The following is a 19402-nucleotide window of genomic DNA, read 5'->3' as shown; positions in this document are numbered from 1 at the left end:
AAGGACAACAAATGGCTGGTAGGGACTACAAAGAGCTTCTTCATGGGTTAGTGACATTACTAACCCTTAAATTTACATAAACCCCGCCCCCAAGAACACACAACAAAGGGGGCGGGGTCATGTTGGGCTGCTTTAGAGAAGAGGAAGAGTTGTTGCAGTAGAGTGTTGTTGACATGCCGTCATTTTACGCCGGACTGCTTCACAAACGAGGGTCAATTCAACACAAAAGATGAACATGACGGCACATGCTAGTGGATGAGTTGAATCAACTCCACAGCAACTACATAAATTTATCCACTAACCATTCAGAAACGTCTAAAAGTTGTAACTTCTTCCTGAGTCTCTCCATCAGTGTCGACTGCGGTTTGAACAATGTAAGGCTGAACACCGTTACTGACAATCCTCATTTTGGCTGCGTGAGATTCTCCAGCTTTGTTGTTGTTGAGCTGTTAAAGCTCCGCCCTCTTCTGGAGCAGCAGCTCATTTGCATTTAAAGGGACACACACAAAAATGGCGTGTTTTTGCTCACACCCAAATAGGGGCAAATTTGACAAGCTATAATAAATGATCTGTGGGGTATTTTGAGCTGAAACTTCACAGACACATTCTGGGGACACCAGAGACTTATTTTACATCTTGTGAAAAGGGCATTATAGGTCCCGTTTAAGTCTAACTTCAGCAAGTAAGATCAGATTGGTGAACTAGTGGAAGGCAAAACTGGAGAAAAACCCCACAGGTAGCAGAGCCTATCTAGAAAGTTTTGGCCAACCACCTAGCAATCACCCTAACCACGCCTAGTGAAGTCACCCTAGTAATACTCTGAACGCTTTTATTATAATGTTCATCTAATGTCATTAGGGCTCAGGAAAGCGGCCTGTTGTTTGGGTGATGACAATCTGCTATTACAGTAAATCCATTGTCTGGCCAATGCAGTGGATGTTGTGTTGTGAATTCCTACTTTCTCTTCACCAGCTCTGACTAGTTTCTCATGTGATTTTGGCCCCTGCTGAGAGTTCGGGAACACAAAACTCTACATCAGAGCTATTTTCCCATGGAATTAAAGCCCCATTTACGTCTTCCAAGAAAAACTGTGTTTTCTCACCCAAGGGACAACTAGCAGCCTTCCAAATAAACCACGTCACAAAGCTGTTTTCTGCAAGTGTTCTTTGCTCACTGTCACTCGAGTCTGTTCGCATGGCAGTGGCCGATGAATTCTTAAACAATTCACACTGCTTTACTCTGCAGGTCTCTTTTAATGACAGCCTTCATCCCTTCCATGACCTAAAACCTCACCAGAACTTCTCAGTACAGTTTTAAAAGAGAACTAGACAGTTTTAAAGTGAGAACAGAAAAAAAAAGCTAAGTGAGAAAAGAAAAAAAAATTGGACTAAGCCCATATTTGCATTTCCTGTCTAGGAGCTTTAATAAACCTAGTCGAGGTTGGCTCAGGTGTAAGCTGCTTGTGTCATAGAAGGGAACAAAATGACCTCTTTACTCAGTCTTCACCTCTCTCCACAGCAGATGTGAAAGAGCCATCTCCAAAAATCCACACCCCTCTCTTTCCCCCTGACCCAGATGTCCTTGCCAAATGTCCTCTGTCTCTGCAGCTCAGCCTTACCACTGAGACGGTTCTCAATCTTGCCAATTTCCAGAGCCAATGGAAATGATTTTGCAGACTTTGCAGAACAAAGGATGTGCCCATGAAAACACTCTAGTAGGTGACTATTATTTTGCCAAGTTGGACAGATGTGTCCCTGGGTCAGAATAAGTTTTAATGATCATAAGACAACATTCGTGTCCCCTATACAGTACACCATATTATTTGACCAAGCACTAACCATTACCAACTTCAAACAAACAAAAAACAAAAAAACAGAACACTATTAATTACATCCCTAAAATCGAATGGATAGAAATGTTTTACCGGGACCAACAAGAATTGTTCCTGGTACTGCAATTATGCATGCTGTGAATGCACACTTTAGTTGATGGTCATATGATTTTGTCATCAATAGATCTTTGTTTGCAACATTCATTCACATCCCAACCTTAATAATGAACTATCCCTAAAACCGGAGAGAAATGAGAAGTCGACAAAAACTTTTTACAAGCCTCAAACTAGGTTTGTGCGATATCATTTTAGATCATTAACAGTTAAAACGTCTCCATGATCTGCCTTTGAAGAGAGATCGTAGTTTCATGCTACAGACAGTTCTGGCATGTAAAGCTCACTCCCCTGATCTCAAGAGTTGCTCTAGCGACTGACGTAGGGGTTGCAGCCTTCAGCCTCCTTGTTAGAGCGTCTGACTCCCATGCGGACGGGCCTGGGTTCGCGTCCCGCTTGGAGCGGGCAGGTGTGAACTGGAGGGGCTACTTCAGAATAATGGATCCTTGCTTTGAGTATTAAAGTGACAGCAGCCTAATAAACCTGCTGCCATTTGTGCCATTAATGTGAATCAAACAAAATACAAAGAACATAAATCACTCACTGCTCTAGACTGAATAACTTCAGTAGCATCAATGTATATTTAATTCAAACAGTGAAGTCTAATTTGGTTATTCAATTTCTTACATGAATGCTACTCTTAAATATACCTAGCCATCCTATTATTTACTTATTTTTAATAACAAAGATAAAATAATGAAATAAAGTGAAATAAGATTTCCACCCCTACTTTGGCCTAAATGGTCTGTCATTCTTTTTTTTCTTTTTTTTTGTTACCTTGTAAGACTACATTTTTAATATAGGGAAATTAGTTTGGCTGTACTGCTCAGTGACTTGCAAAATAGTCTTAAAAACCAACATGAAAAATAATAATAAGATTGTGGATCGTGGAAAAAAAAAAAGAAAAAAAAAAGTGATTTTTGGCCATTTGACCAACCCCTACCTTCACCCCAGCCTTAAATCTCATTAAAACTGTTCACAGGAAGAAAGATCTATGATCAACATGGACACTGATCCAGAAACCAATCCTACATGGTGACGTAACAATGTTCTTAATTAAAGTATCCGGAATGAGGCAATTTCCCACATACAGATTCAAAGGATTCAGCATTCAAGGAACTTTCCATGATGCTTTATTCAAACTTTGAATACTTTGTTGTTTAATTAATGTATGTTTCAAATATTTGGTATTTGCAGTAATGCCTTTAGAAGGAATTCAAAAGAGCAAATGAAAGTGATCAACCCAAGAAAGTAAATTCCCCTGAAATACTGTTCAATCTAAACTGGAAACTCCAGTTGATTTGTGCTGGTTTTCAGCTGACACCGGCTGTAAGTTGATCACAAGAAAAACCGATTACATAAAACAAAACTCCGGCCCTCATACGAGCTCAGAGCTAATCACACCTCACACTGATGCAATTATTTCCTCATGATTAGAGCTGATGATTAGCCAGCCTAGCGATCACGTCGTGATTCGAGCCCTATTGCACTGCGTCTCTGGCAATCACAAACTCGGCAGCTGGCACAAACAGATCCGGTTGTTCGTTCATTCACGGATACCTAAGCGGATCTGGAATGTCCTGAGGAAAAAAATAAGAACTGATCCTCCATCGCTGGTGTGTTAGGACAATAACAGACGTGATGGAAAATCACCAGCTCTCAACCTCACACAGGGAAGAGGAGGGTTGCAGCTCTGTGCGGTTCAGCACTATTAGGGAAGTTCAACTTCTGCATTTGGTCGGAATTTGTGACAGATTACAACGAGACAAGTCACAAAAAACAACACCCGTGTCCACAGTTGTCAAGGAAGTAATGACACTGTGAGGTGACCTTTGACTGTCTGCATAAGGCCCACTTTATGACTAAGACTACATTCACACTGTCAGTTTTTGGGATTGACAACCACATTTACTTACAGGTGTGAGTCTCGAAATGTCCCGTTCAAACAGCAAATTACAGTAGCGTCTTGAACACTGTCTGTGTGAACGTGCAACGGGAGTCAAGCCCATATTATAACCATATACCAATGACCAAAGTAATAAAGATGGCGACATCCATAAAACTGAGAAATCACTTTTGATTCGGAAATAGTCCAATCAACGTACGCATGTTTCATAAATGAGACCCCAGAATTCTAGAAATTAGCTGTGAATTCCTGCATATTGATTGGGAAAATCTTCTTAAAGCCAAAATGATATTTAGTGTCCCATTCACTGACAACCATATAAACATTCGCAACACTATCTATATATCCACTTGCTGGCAATTCTGGAATTTGGGTCAAATACAGGCTACTTTCACTGTGTATAAATTAAACATAATACACAAATGTTTATTCATATATGTAAATATGCACTACATTAATGATAAGACGACACAATCTAGCTGTTGTGGAAAACAAACTAATAAATCATATCAACAGTTGTTCTCCCCTCCGCCATGTTTAAAGGTTATGGCCCACCCATCTCAGGAATCTCAGTTTCAAAATTATTCCCAAACTTCCCAATGGTAAGCATGACATCAGAGGGCGTTCATGTGCAGATTTTACCGAGGAAACTCCTATTTACGATAATGCCAATAGCACGAGAAGGCAGTATAAGTAGTGTGCATGTGATTGAAGAATGTGCAGATCAGAAATTCAACTGAATCTGCATTAAATCTGCTTGTTTTAGATTTTTTTCAACAACATTTAAGTTGTATGCTAACCTGCAATTTTGCAAATTTACAGTTTATTCCCATTAATGGAAAGTTTCCAACTTTGAAAATCCCTGGAATTTTGCACTAATGACGACAGACTAGCTGTCCAGGTCGGTTTCATTCACAGAGCACAGGTTATCCTGAGAATGCAGCTGTGAGTATGCAAGTATGAATTGAAAACAGTATCCAGCGTTCACAGTGATGACAATAAATATTGAATAAATATTACTCCTGTATAGAAAGTTTACATAAACATGAGAATCCATCAATATTTCTCCAAATGTGCATGCTTTTAAGCTAAAAGCCTATATGAAATGCCATAGAGGTAACATAACTGTTCAGACACTTTGTATCATAGAAATGCATTATATTTTAAAGAATATAATAGAATACCATTATTTTAAATTGTAATAATATTATTTCACAGTATTGCTGTTATTTCTGTATGTTTGATTTACACCATCATGAGCTTTGAGACATGATCACAGAGGGGTTTTTCACAGCTTACCTGTCTGAAAGAGCTCATTATTTATGCAGCTCATTAGAGCTCTTTATGCGATTCTTTTGTCTTCTCAGGTGAGAATCACCCATTATTCATGATTATTCACGCCTCCACGCATACTGTGTTTCTTGACTAAAGATGTTTTAGAAAATTTAAATCTCTCTATTGTTTTATATGAAGGAGTAGGAATGATCATTTTTACATAATTTTGAAGCAAAAACTCTAGTCTACCACCTCCAATACCCAGAAGTCTTGTGAACACAGATTTAATATATATTTTTTGGCTTTATTTCAGTGACTTTCAGTTAAGTTTTTTGTTTTTTCAATAACCACACATAAAGGTTATTCCTTCAAAAACACAAACATGTACATACATGTTCCTCACATATTATGGTAGCCTAGTTTGTGCTGAATACAGTGTAATGATACTTTTTCCATTAATATGTTTATGAACAAATGAAAAAAGCACAAATGTCAGGGCATGTCAAAACTTCTCCAGGGCCCCAAAAATCCTCAGACCCCTGAGGGTTAATGACAAAAGTCTCATTACATTGTATTCAGCACAAACTAGGCTACAATAATATGTGAGCAACAATTATGTACATGTTTGTATTTTTGAGAGAAATAAGTATATGCTTGTTTTTTGAAAAAAAAAAAAAAAAAAGTCACCGAAATAAGCCCTCAAAACACATACTAAACATTTTTTCACAAGACTTTTGGGAACTGTGTATTTTAGTCTAGAGTTTTTGCTTCAAAGTGATGTTAAAATCATTCTGCCTACTCTGACACATAAAACACTGTATTGATTTTAAATTTCTAAGACACTTTTTGTTTAGGATGGCCGTATGCGAGGAGGCGTGAATCTTCATGAATAACACTGTGATTTACACCTGAGGAGATTAAGACCCTGCCTCTAATGAACCGCATAATGAGCCATTCAGTGAGGAATGTGACTGAGTCAACTAACTTTTTTTTGTTTGTAGTTTATTTAAAAAAAGAAGTCTCATGCTCATCAAGCCTGCATTTATTTGATCAAAAATACAGAAAAAAACAGCAATACTGTGAAATATTTTTACAATTTAAAATAATGGTTTTCTATTTGAATATACTTTAAAATATAATTTATTTCTGTGATGCAAAGCTTTCATCATTCCTTGCGAACGAAAGCTTCCTTGATGTGGCACCTTAAAAATCTGTACAAAACAAGACAAAGAAATATTGCCTAAACATTCATATTGCTATGACATTTTATGTATCTTATTTACTATAATATAGAGCTTATAAATGTGTCTTTTTGCGGCTTAATATCGACAGACACTAGTCTATATCGCGATTAGAATAAAGAATTTAGAAATCCTCGAAATGGAATTGAATCCATTCATGCTCTTCCATTTAGGTAAATCCTTTTAGAATTATTCCTCACCGCATCTCAAAACCATGAAAAGTCCATAAAAACGGACTAAGCTTGATAAATTTTTCCAAGCTGATGCAGGCGTTCACTCTGTTCACGTCTGAATAGCGTACGCGCCGTGTGGCCGTATTAGCGGATAATGAGCTGACTCGCAAATGACTGACATCTCTCTCTTTTCAAACAGATTAAATAAAGAATATTTGTTTTCGATTAAAAAAAAAAAAAATTGTGTGATAAGTATTCACTAAGTTACAATTCATTTTCTGAGAACTATCAGATTGGACTTCATTCAGAGAGAGACTGCAGCTCACGCATCATGTTAGTTTTCTTTATTTTGCAAAAAGCACAACATTTAGTTTTTACTGTGAGTGTACACAAATAAAAGAAGACAATCTATAGTTTTAATTGATGTATTATTTTTGTCTCTATGACAAAAAAATGACGGATTATTTTAAAGGTGCCCTCGAATGAAAAATTGAATTTATCTTGGCATCGTTAAATAACAAGAATTCAGCACATGGAAATGACATACAGTGAGTCTCAAACTCCATTGTTTCCTCCTTCTTATATAAATCTCATTTGTTTAAAAGACCTCTGAAGAACAGGCGAATCTCAACATAACACCGACTGTTACGTAACAGTCAGGATCATTAATATGTACGCCCCCAATATTTGCATATGCCAGCTCATGTTCAAGGCATTAGACAAGGGCAGCCAGTATTAACGTCTGGATCTGTGCACAGCTGAATCATCAGACTAGGTAAGCAAGAACAATAGCGAAAAATGGCAGATGGAGCAATAATAACTGACATGATCCATGATATCATGATATTTTTAGTGATATTTGTAAATATTCTTTCTAAATGTTTCGTTAGCGTGTTGCTAATGTACTGTTAAATGTGGTTAAAGTTACCATTGTTTCTTACTGTATTCACGGAGACAAGAGAGCCGTCGCTATTTTCATTATTAAACACTTGCAGTCTGTATAATTCATAAACACAACTTCATTCTTTATAAATCTCTCCAACAGTGTAGCATTAGCCGTTAGCCACGGAGCACTATCAAACTCATTCAGAATCAAATGTAAACATCCAAATAAATACTACATTCACAGGAATCAATTTATGCATGACGAACACTTTGTAAAGATCCATTTTGAGGGTTCTATTAGCTGTGTGAAATTTGTGTTTGCTGTTTAAGGCAGTTGAGAGCTCGCAGGGGCAGGGAGCGCGAGAATTTAAAGGGGCCGCAGCCTGAATCGGTGCATAGTTAATGACACCCCAAAATAGGCAGTTAAAAAAAAATTAATTAAAAAAAAAAATCTATGGGGTATTTTGAGCTGAAACTTCACAGACACGTTCAGTGGACACCTTAGACTTATATTACATCTTTTGAAAAGGGGTTCTAGGGCACCTTTAAGTTGATTTTGCTGCTATGTGAAAAAAATACAGCAAAACGCGCTGACACCTTTCCCGAACTTTGAGTATTAAGGACTCAAACACAGGACTGACTGCCGTATTCTGCTGCTGTGTGAATGTGGCCACAGGCACAATGAAACACACACAAAAAGTGACCAACCACAATTTGACCAGTAGTCTTCTGAATCTGAATGTCTGATTTCAAAAGTATCGATACCAATTATTTTATGCACATAAAAATAATAAAAAAAAAAAATGTTGTTTTAACTCCAAATATCTTTTGCAAACTCCAGCCAATCCAGCAGCTAGTTCCTTTCCTCACAACTGTTCATCAGAGGAACCTGGTACCATGCACAAACAACTTTCCCAAAAAACTTCCGGAAACCTGTGCACACTGACTCCCACATATTACTTGGAGCCAGACTAGTCAGATATTACTCTTCTACATGATGAGCAAGAAAAAACAAAACAAAAAAAAACATTGTTTTACAACAACTTGATTTCAGCACTTCAGTGAGCAATTCCCAAGATCCTGTGAGGTAGTGATTGTGTAAGTATGAGTGGATTGTTTTGCAATATGTATGTTTTTGGTTTTGACAAGCCTTATTACAGTCTGTGATCAACACACAAACACACCAGACATTTGTAAAGAGTCTGCTGTCTATAAAGTATCTCAGCAGTGCAGTAACCATCGTCAAATACAACAAACAAGTTTGAGAGGTTAAAGGGTTAGTTCACCCAAAAATGAAAATAATGTCATTAATTACTCACCCTCATGTCGTTCCAAACCAGTTAGACCTTCGTTCATCTTCAGAACACAAATTAAGATATTTTAGTTGAAATCCAATGGCTCAGTGAAGCCTTCATAGCCAGCAATGACATTTCCTCTCTCAAGATCCATTAATGTACTAAAAACATATTTAAATCAGTTCATGTGAGTACAGTGGTTCAATATTAATATTATAAAGCCACGAGAATATTTTTGGTGCGCCAAAAAAACAAAATAACGACTTATTTAGTGATGGCCGATTTCAAAACACTGCTTCAGGAAGCTTCGGAGCACAGATGAATCAGTGTATCGAATCTGCTGTTCAGAGCGCCAGAGTCATGTGATTTCAGCCGTTGGCAGTTTGACGCGCGATCTGAATCATGATTCGATAAGCTGATTCATTTGTGCTCCGAAGCTTCCTGAAGCAGTGTTTTGACTATATAAGTCGTTATTTTGGGTGAGTAATAAATGACATTCTTTTCATTTTTGGGTGAACTAAACCTTTATTAACTGTTATGTGTCCGATGCTGTAAAGAGCGATACCATTGTGAGCGTTTACCTCAGTAAGTTGACCGAGTGGATCTCTGAGCTGGCGTGAGCGAGTGGAGGCGGGGCTAATTAGCATTTTCATAGATCCACGTATACTAAATGAGGCATGGGTGTAGAGTTACATTCACGCTATTTCAAGGCAAGAAGAATTTTTTTCACAGGAAAAAAAAAAAAGTTCAAATATGTCATTTTGGTGATCAAAGATGAGTTTCCCACAGACACACACTGAAGAGAAGTGAGGAGGAACTCTTTTAATTGGGTCAGTAAGCAACCGCACACAACACCCTTACAGCCACCCCAACCTTCACCACCCAATAAGGCGCCTCAAGTACTTTTGTTCACATTCACAAACTAACAGCTAGATCGGACACACACACACATTTATTCAGAGTTACACAATGAGCCATTCATGTATTAATGTTTCCCTCCACTGCCTCTGATGATGAAACAGCCTTCTCTGCTGTTGTTCAAAAGAATTGTGCAACGTCAAATCACTTCCATTAACCCGAGCATGTTTTCATGTGAATTCCACAAGCCTGGGATCAAGTGACACCAAAAGCATCCCAGTTACTGACAGAAGGAAAACCATCTCTATAGCGCACTGAAATGTGCCGCATGGCTGGCAGGATTCTTCCCGTCGACACGGAGGAACGGCTGACCAAACAGAGGCCGAATGGATTATTGGGAAGGAAGCAATTTATAAAGAAAACAGCTCAAAACCAGAGGTGAACGCAACAAACAAAGACAAAAGCAGCTCTGTTCCAACACCAAGAGCTGCTTATCTGTCCTGTAAGCATCTTATTTGTTTGGCTCTGAGGAAATGTAGATGCAGAAATTTCAGGTTCAATGTCCATAACTGAACTACCAAAGGGTTTTTAAAAAGGGTTTTAATAAAATACTTAAGCAGAGCAAAATAACACATTAGTGTGGTTTCGAAAGTGTTGTGAGCAGCCTTGCTGTGTATTGCCTATAAAGGCAGCTCCCTAACCATCATGGACCCAAATAAGTGACTAAAAAAGCAAACCATATAGACAGTAACTCGGCACAGCACACACAAAGTGCTCCTCGTGGGAAACTCAAATAGAGTTTGCATGTTGCAAAGATAACAATGCCATTCTATAATAAGCACGCAGATATCTGAGTAATTAAAATGTATTCATTTCTATTTATTTTCATTATTTTTATTGATAAAATCGTATCATATATTGAATAAAACGCATTTATAAATCAACATTTCTCTCAACCACGATTATCGTTAAAAGACGGCGATCTTGATTCAAACACTCGTGATCTCATTCCTAAAAGACTGTGATTCGGCTCTGTCTATTAAACCAAATGGGATGAAAAAGTTCTATTTCTTAAGTGAAATTAGCATGGTTACTAAACAGATAGGACAGGATTCATTAGTTAGGATGACATGCAGTAAGCATGACGCACAGATGATGTGATGCTCACGTCGATCTCTGATCTGGTATCAAATAAGAGAGCGGTCTTACCTGAAACACAGCGTGTGCCAGTCCGTGTCGAGGGCCTGTAGGTACTGCTCATCATAGATGTGCTGTCTGCATCCTGCACACTCCGGCAACCTCCCTCCAGCTGAACAACACAAACACAACAAAACACATTCAGAAACATCATCCAAGTAATGCCATAATGTACATTGTTTTCAAAAATGGGTTTGTTAAAGGTGCCGTAGAACGTCTTTTTAAAAGATGTAATATAAGTCTAAGGTGTCCCCTGAATGTGTCTGTGAAGTTTCAGCTCAAAATACCCCATAGATATTTTTATTCATTTTTTTAACTGCCTATTTTTTTGGGGCATCATTAAATATGCACAGATTCAGGCTGCGGCCCCTTTAAATGCCCACGCTCCCCGCCCACGGAGCTCGCGCTTGCCTTAAACAGCATAAACAAAGTTCACACAGCTAATAGAACCCTCAAAATGGATCTTTACAAAGTGTTCGTCATGCATACGTTGGATCATGTGAGTATAGTATTTATTTGGATGTTTACATTTGATTCTGAATGAGTTTGATAGTGCTCTGTGGCTAAAGCTAACAATACACACTGTTGGAGAGATTTATAAAGAATGAAGATGTGTTTATGAATTATACAGACTGCAAGAGTTTAAAAATGAAAATAGCAACGGCTCTTGTCTCCGTGAATACAGTAAGAAACGATGGTAACTTTAACCACATTTAACAGTACATTAGCAACATGCTAACGAAACATTTAGAAAGACAGTTTACAAATATCACTAAAAATATCATGATATCATGGATCATGTCAGTTTTTATTGCTCCATCTGCCATTTTTCGCTGTTGTTCTTGCTTGCTTACCTAGTCTGATGATTCAGCTGTGCACAGATCCAGACGTTAATACTGGCTGCCCTTGTGTAATGCCTTGAACATGAGCTGGCATATGCAAATATTGGGGTGTACATATTAATGATCTCAACTGTTGCGTAACAGTCTGTGTTATGTTGAGATTCGCCTGTTCTTCTGAGGTCTTTTAAACAAATGAGATTTATGTAAGAAGGAGGAAACAATGGAGTTTGAGACTCACTGTATGTCATTTCCATGTACTGAACTCTTGTTATTTAACTATGCCAAGGTAAATTCAATTTTTAATTCTAGGGCACATTTAACCAATGCTGATGATCTAGAAATGGTCAGATATTGAAGGATTAATTAGCCTGAACAATACATCAGTCCTTCTCTAATAAAAACATGACATCTTTACTCTTTTCCACTAAGGGAAGTCAATGGACTGTTATACTGTGACCACGCTCTGCTCATTATTATGGCTCATGTGCTTCTGGTACTAACATTCAAAAAACCTGCATGCAGAGATTTATTCATAGAAGTCAGAATTTTTCTGCTTTTTAGGGCTGTCAGTTGATTAAAATAAATAGCGTTTCCTGTTAATGTGAAATTAATGCTGGAATATGCCTCTAAATTCAGCATATTTTTACAAAATGTAAACCTTGCTCCTGAATAATAAATAAAATATATTTAATCTGCAGAACTCCACCACTGCTGGCCTTATAATGACGCTTCAGTTATTGATGATATTTTTTAAAACTGTTGAGATGATATAATTGCAATTTTGTTAAATATGGATTAAAGGGGTCCCATGATGCTTTTTTCCATGTTCATTTTTCTTTAGCGTGTTGTTGCTGTTGGAGCATGAAAAATCTCTGCACAGTTCCAGTTCTCCTCTATATCAGTGTATATCATATACTCTATATCATATCATTGTTTCTGAACTCCCTGAAACGCCTCCATTGAGTTTTCTTCACAATATTCCTCATTTAAATAATTAATACGCAGAATAAAGGGGCGGGGCCTGGTTGAGTTAGTTAGTAGTGTGTTGAAACTGGCGGTTATGGTAAGGGGCGGGACATTTCCCAAACACCAATCACAACACAGTGCTCCAGTTGACCAATCAGAGCACATTGTGCTTTTCAGAAGGCGGGGCTTTATAGAGACAGGAACTAAACAGAGTGTTACTGACAGACTGGGAAGAGAGGAGCAGAACAATGGAGAATATGAGGAAAATAATCAACATTCATGCAGGAAAACCTGTTCTGGTTGAGCCCCAAAAATTAGACTTTGTAAAAGGGCAAAATAGGTCACCTGTAAATTTATAAAGAAGTCAGCCATTCTTTTACTAACTGACTTAATCACACAGAAACAGAATGAAGCCATTATGACAAAATGGAAAAAAATACATATTTAAAGCCGTTAAACATTTAATTATTTTCAAATTAATTCATTTTCCTCGACAGCTCTACTACTTTTTACATATAGCTGAAAAAACATATACATTTACATTTTAGCATAAGGTAGCAATGCGTCAGTACAACAAATGACACAAAATAATGATTCAAACATCGATTTCAGAGCCTGAATTTCAACGCTGGATTGTGGGTATTGCACATGATTTTACTTGTTCCCACAGGTTCAGTAATCCCATCAGTTTCCCATCAAATCAGTAATTTAATAACTTTCTGTGAGATGTAATTTCACAAACAGTGTGACTGATTCAACGGTTTACACTACAAGTGAGCTGCACACTGGGATACGAGACTTTCTCTGTGTCCAAAATCAAATACTTCCCCATGTATGCATTGACCAGCTCTCTCTGTGTAGTTGTCATTGGTACGACACCTTTAATCTCATAAAACCTTGCGGTTACAGATTATTATACACATTGTGAATACCGGAAACTACAGAGCCAGAAGAACATCATGCAGCTCAGTGCAAGAAGTCAATTACTGATGATCGGCAGCCAAATGTGTGGCAGAATATTTGAAACACATGACCTCTTTGACTGACCAATCAATAATTCATAAATTATTCATACTAAATACATCAACAAATCCATTTTGTTTCCATTTTTACAAACACATATCAGCTCAAGGTGTCCAGACCAACCTAGACGCTAGACGTGTGCAGAACTGATTGAGCCACGCTAATAACAAAACGAAAATTTCATTGGGTATTTTAGAGGAGTGCCAGTCCATTTTTATGCATTTGCGGTTACACTTTATTTCAAGGTGTCCTTGTTACAGCGTAATTATAAAATAAGTAGGCCTTACTTACAATATAGTTAGGGTTAGAGTAAGGTGTTGGTAATAATGCAGTTTATTGTCAATAACATAGTAAGAACATGTAAGATGTGTAACAGACACTGTAAAATAAAGTATTGCCGCTTTTGCTTTATAACTTTGTTAATAGTGAATGATCAAACCAGACCAGCTCCACAGGAACAGGATATGATGTGGTCAATAATGTGTCCCATTCAGTGACTCATTACAAGTAATTTGAGTAATGTAATCAGATTACTTTTTCAAGTAACACATTACTTTTTCAATTTACAACAAAATATCCAAGTTACTTTTTCAAATAAGTAACGCAAGTTACTTTCCCTCATGTATTGACTGACAGCTCTCCTGTCCGCATGTTGAGAGAAATAAAGGTCAGAGGTGTTGTGTTGCTGAGTAAATGATCTAATTCAACCAAACTAATTATCAAAATGACTTTAGATTTTGGTGTGAAAAGACTTTTACATTCACCAAAAATATAACTTTTTTGTTGCTGTTATTAGAAAACAAACAAGCAAGCCGAGCCCAAATGAGAAAAAGTAACGCAAAAGTAATGTAATGCATTACTTTTCATAAAAAGTAACACAATTAGTTACTTTTTTTAGGGAGCAACACAATATCGTAATGCATTAAATGCATTACAATATTGCGTTACTCCCTAAAAAAAGTAACTAATTGTGTTACTTTTTTATGAAAAGTGATTACTTTTAAAAGTCACTTTCCCCAACTCTGGTCCCATTTCACATATGAACCTTCACGGTAATTCATTCACAATGAACATGATCATGAGAGATGAGTGAGGATTTCCTGAAAAACCCCATCCAGCGTCTCTAATATTGAACGGCTTACTGCAGCAGAGTGTCCAAGAACGCAGTCAAATAAACATGCAAGGCTTTGCTAACATAGCTTTCTGCACTACATTTAAATATATGATCATAAAAACAAATGTTACCCCACTCTTTATGTGCCGTATGGTGTGTGCATCTAACACAGACCCATGCATTTCTGAGCATCCGGCGTCTTTCTGGACAGTTTTCAGCTGAAGGAAGAGCTGGCGCTCAGTGAAACTTTTCTCAGTCGAGTTGTGCGTCTCTCAGTAAACTGCTCTGTGTCTCTGCATGAGTGTTTCTCTAAACTAGAGGTGTGTATTGAATGTGACGGCAAGCGAGTTGATGACTCCCTCTATCAGTGACGGACATGTGGCGTCTGACAGATCAAACCTCATTCACTCCATCATCACATATCAGTGTGTCTGCCACACACACACACACACACACACACACACACACAGGTTTGTTTTTGTGAATTGTGGGGACATTTCATAGGTGTAATGGTTTTTATACTGTACAAACTGTATTTTCTATCCCCCTAAACCAACCCATCACAGGAAAATGTGCACACTTTTACTTTCTCACAAAAACTCATTCTGTATGATTTATAAGCCTTTTGAACAATGGGGACATGGGTAATATCCTCATAAATCACCCTCTCCTTGTAATACCTATATCATACCCATGTCATTATACAAATTTGTGTCCTGATACGTCACAAAAACACACACACACACACACACACACACACAGTCAAGTTCTCTGTAATACCACACACACATTCACATAAGTACACACCCTCACATGAGGACCAGATGGGGATGAATCATTTTCCAGAATAACATCACACATAATATGCAAAACATAACTAAAAATACTGTGCTAATGTACTTCCATGACATTTTGGAGATACCATATTGTACAATTATAGTTTTAGATGTCCTTTGGAATCGCATGTAAATGGGTTTTGATTATAAAGTACATTTACCATGGTACATTGGCTGATGAATTTCCATGACCTCTCCAGTCATTTTACATAAATAATTATAATAATTTTACAGATATTGCCAGGTGGATTGTCACTGAAATCATTTCAGGTACCAACATTTTGCACTAATATATTTAAGTAGTTATTAAAGGATTAGTTCACTTTCAAATAATTTTTTCCTGATAATTTACTCTCCTACATGTCATTCAAGATGTTCATGTCTTTCTTTCTTCAGTCGAAAAGAAATTAAGGTTTTTGATGAAAACATTCCAGGATTATTCTCCTTATAGTGGACTTCACTGGCCTCCAAACGGTTGAAGGTCCAAATGTCAGTTTCAGTGCAGCTTCAAAGAGCTTTAAACGATACCAGACGAGGAATAAGGGTCTTATCTAGAGAAACCATCGGTCATTTTCTTAAAAAAAATACAACTGTATATGCTTTATAAACATAAATGATCGCCTTTGCATGTGCTTCCGCTTTCCGTATTCTTCAAAAAGCTTGCGCTACATGTCCAACGCCTTCCCTATTCACGGAACGAAAGCGGTGCCAGTTTTTCACTGTAAGGAGAACAATCCTGGAATGTTTTCCTTAAAAAACCTTAATTTCTTGGATGACATGGGGGTGAGTAAATTATCAGGAATTTAATGTACACTACAGGTGTCTTCATTAAGACACTCAAGGACTATCTTTACATTTTATCTACATTTTAAAATCCCCTGACATCCAAGTTTTTGATGACACTGGGAACCCTAAATGGGAATATATATATATATATATATATATATATATATATATATATATATATATATATATATATATATACACATACATATACACAAACATGATATTAATATCAAACATGAAAATGGTATGTTTGTGTACCTATCAATATCAACAAACCCTCATCTTAGCGTTTTAAGTTAAACTGCTGTAAGTGAAAAAGAAATGAACACAACCGGATTGTTTATAGTTGAAAAGACTCTCAAGCCCTAAATGAGTGAATATTTACCGCACTAGTGTGTGTGTGTGTGTGTGTGTGTGTGTGTGTGTGTGTACGACTGCAGCAGGATAGTGCAGGAAAACACTCACCAGAACACAATTGTGCTTTTTTAAAGAGGTCATTCTACAGCAGCACACCTTAAAGTGGATATTTCGTGTCATATATAGTGGTGATCAAGAAGCTGGTTGTTGTGCGCAGCAGCATCAGCACCCGCACGAGCTCTGCTGAAGAACAGAAGATGCGCATCTCCTCCAGCCTCTATATTATCATGACACAGACAGACAAACTCACCTTCCTCCTCTCCCATGCGTTCGTCCTTCCAGGTGCAACAGAGCAGCATCAACCTCATTCAAGCCTCGGACCGCCACAGAAACTCCCCTCTGCGATCAGACTCACTGGAGAAATGCGGCCAGCTGCTGCCAGACTGACACTATGGGAAAGGCGCGCGCCTCATGAATATTACAGACGCACACGTTACGCTCCTGTCTGATTAGCTTGAAGGCTTCACGCTATGAGTCCGCTGGCGCATTGTGGGATAGCGAGGCTCTGCTTACAGTCTGGGCGCTTCCCGAAGAACTTCAGCACGAGCATTTCCTTCACCGTAGTAGGATTCCGGGAAAACGGGCCAACTGAACACTTTCCCTGGAAAATAATGGGAGTTGTCTGCGCATGCGCTTTTACAATCGCTCTCGCATGAGGTCATGGCCTGCGTCTCAATCAGCTCTCTAGTTCAGTAGTCAGGGCACTGATCAGGGAATCAGCCACATTCATTTACATGATATACTGATTCACGAGCTAGGGAGCTGATTGAGACGCAGGGATAGTCAAATGATGTTTTATCTGGATACTTAAAGGTGCAATATGTAATATTTTTGCAGTAAAATATCCAGTATATTTTGCTCACTTGAGTACGTGCTCCGGCACGTGTGAGGAGTCGCCTGTCAATTGCGTCATACCCGCGTTACCCTCGGTTTCCAGTTTTATTTTGTAGAAACCATGGAAACACCAAATACGCTTTAATATTTACATGTTTTAATAGACAAGGGAACAACTGTTCTGATGTATTTATAAAAAGAATACTAATTGTTTGTTATATAGCTCAACACTTTTATTGTTTACATCTAATTTTCTTGATTTTTTGCGAGTACCATGCTTTATCATGCCTCAGAGAAAAACACTATTTTGTGAAGTAGCTAACATAGCATAATCAGATGCAGCTTTATTTTTTAGTAACAGTAATACAGCATTTTCTCCATCATATAATACGTTTAAAAATGAATTGCATGCCATTTATCAACACAAGCCATCCAGCATTTAATATGATATTGTAAAATCGATCTATCTTACTGCAGTGTGTAACAGTGTCTCACAGCAGCCGCCGAGCGAACGCACAGAGTAACGTTATAACATCATTTTCAACACTCTCAAATGTATCTCATATGATAAACAGAGCTGCATTACCTCATACTCATGACCGGAAAAGCGGAAGCGGCGCCGGCGACTGTGTCATAATAAAAGTCCCGCTGCTCGTGAGGCGTGTGTTGATCAATCGCTCCAGCTCCTCGTTCAGCTCCACAACACTCGCTCCTGCTCTGCTTCACACTACAGTAATGTTAATAATCACATCCATGAACATGATTTCTTCCCGACTCCAATCCGTATTCTTTTGCACCGAAGACCACATGTCCCAAGATTCCTCTCTAAAACTTGGCGTCATCAAGCTACGCCTTTGTTTTGCTTCTAGCGACCTCTAACAAAATTATTACATATTGTACCTTTAATTGTGACGCAGACTAAAATAAAATAGTTACACTTTGATAAATGAATTTAAAATTATTTCAGAGACAATAATGCCTATGGCTGTTTTGTTTTTAACACATGTATTGGCTATACTTCGTTTGCAGCTGTTACACATCACATTCTGCATAATACTGACCCTAACCCAAATTTATAGTAAGTAGGGTGAATTCAGGGTGATTGGGACAATTTGTGCCATTGAGATGACTGGGGAAAAGTGTCCAGTCAACCTGAATTCACCCCTACATGTTGTTATTACCCAGTACTTATTTGTAAAATTACACCGAAACAACCTTAACCCATTTCAGCCCACCGGGAACTATAGTTGCCGCAGTGTATAAGTTGTCATTTTCCTTTTAAGTATTTTTCTAGATGTTATCCATGTTTTATGTCTCAATGACATGCAAGCAAACAACCAAATAAAGGATTTCAAGAACAAAAAAAAAAAGTTATTCACTTCCTTCCTGTGACATGAGGCTGTCAACTTCCTACCCCTTAAAATCTGAAATCTGAAGGTGCAAAAAAAATCTAAATATTGAGAAATTTGCCTTTAAAGTTGTCCAAATGAAGTCCTTAACAATGTATATGCACTCAGAAAAATAACTTTTTTATTTATTTACAGTAGAAAATTTACAAAATATCTTCATGGAACATGATCTTTACTTAATATCCTAATGATTTTTGACAACACAAATCAATAATTTTGACACATACGTATTGCTGGCTATTGCTACAAATATACCCGTGCGACTTCTAGGAGTAATTTTTTTCTAATGAACAATGTAATTTAACTTTTTGATTCACAATGCTCTGTTGGAGCAACTTAATGGATGCACTTTGTTCTGCACTTTGTTCCACCACTTTAAGACGAATGGATTTGCTGTTTG

The 19402-nt window shown here is 37.7% G+C and overlaps 1 protein-coding gene across 1 annotated transcript in view; it reads right to left on the bottom strand.

Annotated features, from left to right (window-relative positions):
• Positions 1–17341, bottom strand: part of limk1a (LIM domain kinase 1a) — a 66972-nt gene extending 49631 nt beyond the window's left edge. The window contains exons 1-2 of the mRNA XM_048159719.1: positions 17010–17341; positions 10788–10887 (exon numbers count right to left, since the gene is read on the bottom strand). Of these exons, the coding sequence (XP_048015676.1) occupies positions 10788–10887; positions 17010–17067 (158 nt within the window). The 5' untranslated portion in view covers positions 17068–17341. The remainder of the gene's footprint in view (positions 1–10787; positions 10888–17009) is intronic.
• Between the last annotated feature and the right edge of the window lie 2061 nt (positions 17342–19402).

This window comes from Megalobrama amblycephala, linkage group LG16 (assembly GCF_018812025.1).
Source record: "Megalobrama amblycephala isolate DHTTF-2021 linkage group LG16, ASM1881202v1, whole genome shotgun sequence".
NCBI classification, from domain to species: domain Eukaryota; kingdom Metazoa; phylum Chordata; class Actinopteri; order Cypriniformes; family Xenocyprididae; genus Megalobrama; species Megalobrama amblycephala.
The sequence above is the reverse complement of the archived record's forward strand: the minus strand, read 5'-3'. Positions and strand labels throughout refer to the sequence as shown.